The 4,721-nt window shown below is 35.9% G+C and overlaps 2 protein-coding genes across 2 annotated transcripts; both read right to left on the bottom strand.

Annotated features, from left to right (window-relative positions):
• Positions 1-220: 220 nt before the first annotated feature.
• Positions 221-3,798, bottom strand: LOC115973534 (putative disease resistance protein RGA3). Its single transcript, XM_031093793.1, has 3 exons — positions 740-3,798; positions 532-619; positions 221-322 (listed from the first exon to the last, which is right to left on the bottom strand). Coding segments are annotated over exons 1-3 (1,869 nt in total). The 5' UTR covers positions 2,520-3,798; the 3' UTR covers positions 221-321.
• Positions 2,679-4,399, bottom strand: LOC115973535 (putative disease resistance protein RGA4). The gene is made up of 2 exons (XM_031093794.1): positions 3,508-4,399; positions 2,679-2,971 (listed from the first exon to the last, which is right to left on the bottom strand). Exons 1-2 carry the CDS (start codon positions 4,397-4,399, stop codon positions 2,679-2,681), a joined length of 1,185 nt encoding a protein of 394 aa, XP_030949654.1.
• Between the last annotated feature and the right edge of the window lie 322 nt (positions 4,400-4,721).

Genomic DNA, 4,721 nt, shown 5'->3' with positions numbered 1-4,721 from the left:
ACTCAAACCTAAAGCCTAGGCTTTGATACCAGTTGTAGGGAATTAATTCGAAATTCCCAAACCCATAAGAAACAAAATAGAGAAAACACACGCTAAAGAAAAATAATCACACGCACAAGACAGTATTTACCTGATTCGGCAATTTGCCTACCTTCACAAAGTTGCAGGAATTTCACTATTATCAGGGAAACATCAGAAAATCTCTCATTAAAAACCACGCAACATTATTTTGGGTCGGGTCATCATCCAGATCAAACACAACTAGGCTCCACAAAGCTCAACAAAGTCCTCCCCTCAAAGTGCCAAGAAATTCGCTATGATTCTACATATATATCAATATCATTCCATCAACAGAGTGAAAGATACAAAGATATAAATCAGCAGAACAAATTAAAACAATTGAAAGAATTTAAGTCACTGTTTTTCTTTCTTCTAATAATGTGAAGAAATCACGTGCCTAATTAAAATATTTTGGATAGGAAAAAAAATAGAACTGAGTAGAAGAAAAAAGATGAGAGAAGAGATGACTACCACTGAGTTTTGTGACATGTTGCACAATTTCTGTTTTCAAATAAGGTCCGAATTTTGAGCCAAACTTTATTCTTTGCCTCAATTGGTTCTGTACAAGAAGTCAAATATCAATGAATTTCTCCAAAATATTATAACCCTCAAAAGCACAAAGAAGAGGAAGAGGATTGATTGTATAAAAAATTAGAATTAAAATATACATATATTTTACCTCTTGCATACTCCAAGTACCAATCCACATCTAAGTATGGAATATGAGCAATCTTAGGCCAATCTTCACCTGTCTGTCTCTGACATCTTTGTCGTAAAAGAGGACAATTAGCAATTGTAAGGCATTGTAAAGTGGAGAGATGGCGAATCCCTTGAGGGATTGATCTCAAATTGGGGCAACGGCTAATTTCAAGCTTTTGTAGTGATGTGAGGTTGCCTATCCACTCGGGTAAAGCCACCAAATTAGGACAATTTTCAATGTCAAGATATTGTAAAGAGGTGAGATGACGCATTCCATCAGGCAATGATGTCAAATTGGGGTATTCGTCAATTTTAAACCTTTGTAGTAATGTGAGATTACCTATCCACTCTGGTAAAGCAATCAAATTAGGACAATTTTCAATCTCCAAATCTTGTAAAGAGGTGAGATAACAAATCTCTTGAGGCAATGATGTCAAATTGGGCCATTTGCTAATGTTAAGCTCTTGAAGTGATTTGAGGTTACCTATCCACTCTGGTAAAGCTGTCAAATTAGGACAATCACGAATTTGGAGTTTTTGAAGAGTGGTAATATGTTGAAGTCCATTTGGTAGAGACAGCAGTTTTGGAAGTCCAGTAAAATAGAGTGAACTAAGGCTCCTAAGGCCTTGCCATTGCATACCATCATCTTCATCATTTAGCAAAACAAGCTCGTTACAATCCCAAATTTTCATATCTTGAAGTGAGGTGAGATGTTGAATGCCTCCACCAGGGAAAGACCTTAGTCCATTACAGTTGAAAATGGAAAGTCTTCGAAGTGAAACAAGATTTCGTAGCCATGCATCTGGAAGTGATTCTAAATCATTAACCCATTCTAACTGCAAAGTCTCTAATTCAGAAAGAGGAAAGCAACCTGAGGAGGTTGAGAATGTCGTTGATGGGTTTTGCGTTACTACCATATCCATTGTTTGTTGCAATACTTTGGAGCTAACTTCAGTCAATGTCAACCCTTCTTTGAGATACGGAAATAGTGGCATGCAAATCAGGTTCGGGCAAAAACTAATTTCTAATTCCGAAGGATGAGTAAATGATGGTATTAACAAATGCTCTGGTTGAGCTTTATCATCTATCCTCCACCATCCCTTCACATTGGGGCAATCCCATAATGTGAGAGTAATTAAGGATGTGAAAAATAATGTTTTCGAGGAAGACAACGATGAAGTAAAGGATAGACTAGTAGTGTCTTCTGATATGTATTCAAGCTCTCCCATATCTACAAGACTGAGAGACTTAAGAAAAGGGAGTTGATATAACAGTGGGAGGTGATGGCATTTATGAGTATGCCAAAATTCCAAATTGACAAGATTAGTGAGCAAAGAGATCCAACTTGGAATTGTCACACCCATATAAGACCATAACTCCAATGCTTTAAGATTTGGATGTGGTTGGAGCCATTTCAATGCTATTTCATCACAACATGTGGTTTCTCCATTCCGTAATCGATCCCACCGTAAAATCAATTGTTGAAGATGTTTCTCCTTCATATTTGCAGCTTGACATTTCAGCATGTCCTCTTTTTCATGTCCTAGATATCCAATCCATAAGCGTCCTCCCAAATTGCTCAACTCTTTCAATTCACTTAGCCCACAACTAGACCTAGCTCTAGAACCTACCTTACTCACAACAAACTGTGGTAGTATCTCAAGAGAAGTTAATTGTCCTAGTCCATGGGGCATATGAGTCAATTTTAAACAATTAGTAACATCTAGATGCCTAAGATTGACCAATTTTTTAGTGTCCATTGGTAATTCCCTAAGAGATCCACAGTTATTGAGTTTTAAGGTCTGCAAATTCTGTAGCCTAGTAATGGAATTAGGGAGAATTTTAATATCATGATTTTCAGATACATCAAGATATCTTAAATGTTTCAACTCTCCGATTGAACTTGGCAATGCATGTAGTCATAAATTGCTTAAATCCAATGTGCGCAAATACTTAAGATTTGAAACAAGTGCATCACAAGTTAAATTACCCAAATTTCCCCCTACACTAGATGCAAGAACTGTTTGCATCTTCCTTCCATTAAGCATGGTGATTGGATCCATAAGATTAAATGATAGATGAGGAACTTTTTCACCAATGTTTTCCCCATTTGAATTTAATGCAACACTTTCCATCCCAGACACCAAAGTTGCAAGATCATGCATGAGATTATGCATTTTGCACCATATAACATTTCCATGTTCATCTTTTCCTATATTTTGGAAAAATGACCTCCAAAGTAACACCATAAAGTACTCTCTACTAACATCCTCCACACGTTGCTTTGGATTTGATAATTTAATAAAACCTTGTGCTGCCCAAAGATCAATTAGTGTCTTTACTTGAATCTTGTAATCTTTGGGAAATAAACTACAATAAGCAAAGCATTGCTTTAAGTATGGGGGTAGATGTCATAACTCAACTTAAGTGTTGATGAGATATCATTTTCTTCTTGAGCGATTTTTGAGAGTTCATAATTTTTAAAAGATCGCCACTCATTTTCTGAAGTCTTTGAGCGTAGTAAGCTTGCTATTGTTCTTATAACAAGAGGTACCCCAGCACAATTATTCATAATCTCCTCTCCTAGGCTTACAAGGGCTTGGTTCTCTGGTTCTTGGCCTTGTTCAAATGCTATTTTTACAAAAAAACTCCAAGCCTTTTTTTTAATTTGGCCTTTTAGAGGATAACATGAAGTTGTGCCTATTATCATTGCTACCTTTTCAGAGCGTGTAGTTACTATTATCTTACTTCCCCTTGCACCAACCATTAACAAATTTTTCAAGAGAAACCATTTATTATTATCCTCGTTCCACACATCATCCAAGACAAGCAAATATTTTTTTCCATTAAGTTTTTCTCGAAGTTGTGTTTGCAAGATTTCAAGGCTTTCTTTAAGCTTCTCATCAATCAAATGTTCTAAAATTGCTTTAACAATTTGTTTTACATCAAAGTTACTAGAGACACAAATCCAAAGTTTCAACTCATAAGTTTTATTAACAATCTTATCATTGTATATGAGTTGAGCTAGTGTGGTCTTACCTAACCCAACCATTCCAACTATCGAAATAATTGAAACATTTTCTACAACATTATTATCCAAAAGACATTCTACAATTGCATTTTTGTCATCTTCTCTCCCAACAACTTCTTCTTCTGGCACAAAAGAATAAGTTTCTCTTTCCCTATTAATCATTTGAGGCTCAATGGGGCTTTCCATAAAGTGGAACTTGGTCCTCTCATCTGCAATGCCATTTAATTTCTCCCTAATGGCCTTGATTTTATGACCCATCTTAGGACTAAAAACAAGCTGGTTTGAATTTGAGTAGAAAATACATATCTCCTTTGTCATCACATCTCCAACCATCACTTTGTGCCGCAAAACTTCAGTGGAGAAGTCATCTAACAAGTCATCTGCATCATGAATGACATCTTTGAGCTTTCTAAGCCAGTCTTTGATCTCATGGTTATGAGAACTCCGCTTTTCTGCATCTAGAATCACAGCTTGGATGGTGGAAACCGTATTCGTTAGATTTTCAAGCTCAGCTTTGGCACCCAAGGACAACTGAATCTCTTGGAGAGTTAAAGAAGTCAGCACTCCAAGGACTCTGCCTGCATGTTCGAATAAAACTCCTTCAGCCATTTCTTTTTTTCTTTTTTCCGGAATACTAGATGGATTTGTTTGTGGAATACTGAAAATGATGACTGATGAGAGGTCATTGCGCACTGTTACAATGGTTACAATTGTTTCTAAAAATATGAGGACGTCGTGAACCAATGGCTGCTAGCTAGATATCAGTCGTCATTGACTTACTAGCTAAAAATTTTCAAGAAGATTTTATTTCAAAAAATATATATTTTATATCTAAAATATTAAAATTCCTAAAGAGCTCACATCAATTGGTAGATTTTTTTTTTTTTTTTGGACTATTTTAGTATAAGAATCTATTTTTTATATTTTACAC

The sequence above is a fragment of the Quercus lobata genome, unplaced genomic scaffold (genome assembly GCF_001633185.2).
Source record: "Quercus lobata isolate SW786 unplaced genomic scaffold, ValleyOak3.0 Primary Assembly Scq3eQI_177, whole genome shotgun sequence".
NCBI classification, from domain to species: domain Eukaryota; kingdom Viridiplantae; phylum Streptophyta; class Magnoliopsida; order Fagales; family Fagaceae; genus Quercus; species Quercus lobata.
This window is presented reverse-complemented; position numbering and strand designations above follow the sequence as displayed.

Coding starts and splice junctions, on each gene's coding strand:
- LOC115973534 (XM_031093793.1), bottom strand. CDS start 2,519: ATGGACACTAAAAAATTGGTCAATCTTAGGCATCTAGATGTTACTAAT. Junction 620..739: donor GTACTTGGAGTATGCAAGAG/GTAAAATATATG, acceptor CTTCTTGTACAG/AACCAATTGAGGCAAAGAAT.
- LOC115973535 (XM_031093794.1), bottom strand. CDS start 4,399: ATGGCTGAAGGAGTTTTATTCGAACATGCAGGCAGAGTCCTTGGAGTG. Junction 2,972..3,507: donor AATGGTTGGTGCAAGGGGAA/GTAAGATAATAG, acceptor TCCAAAATATAG/GAAAAGATGAACATGGAAAT.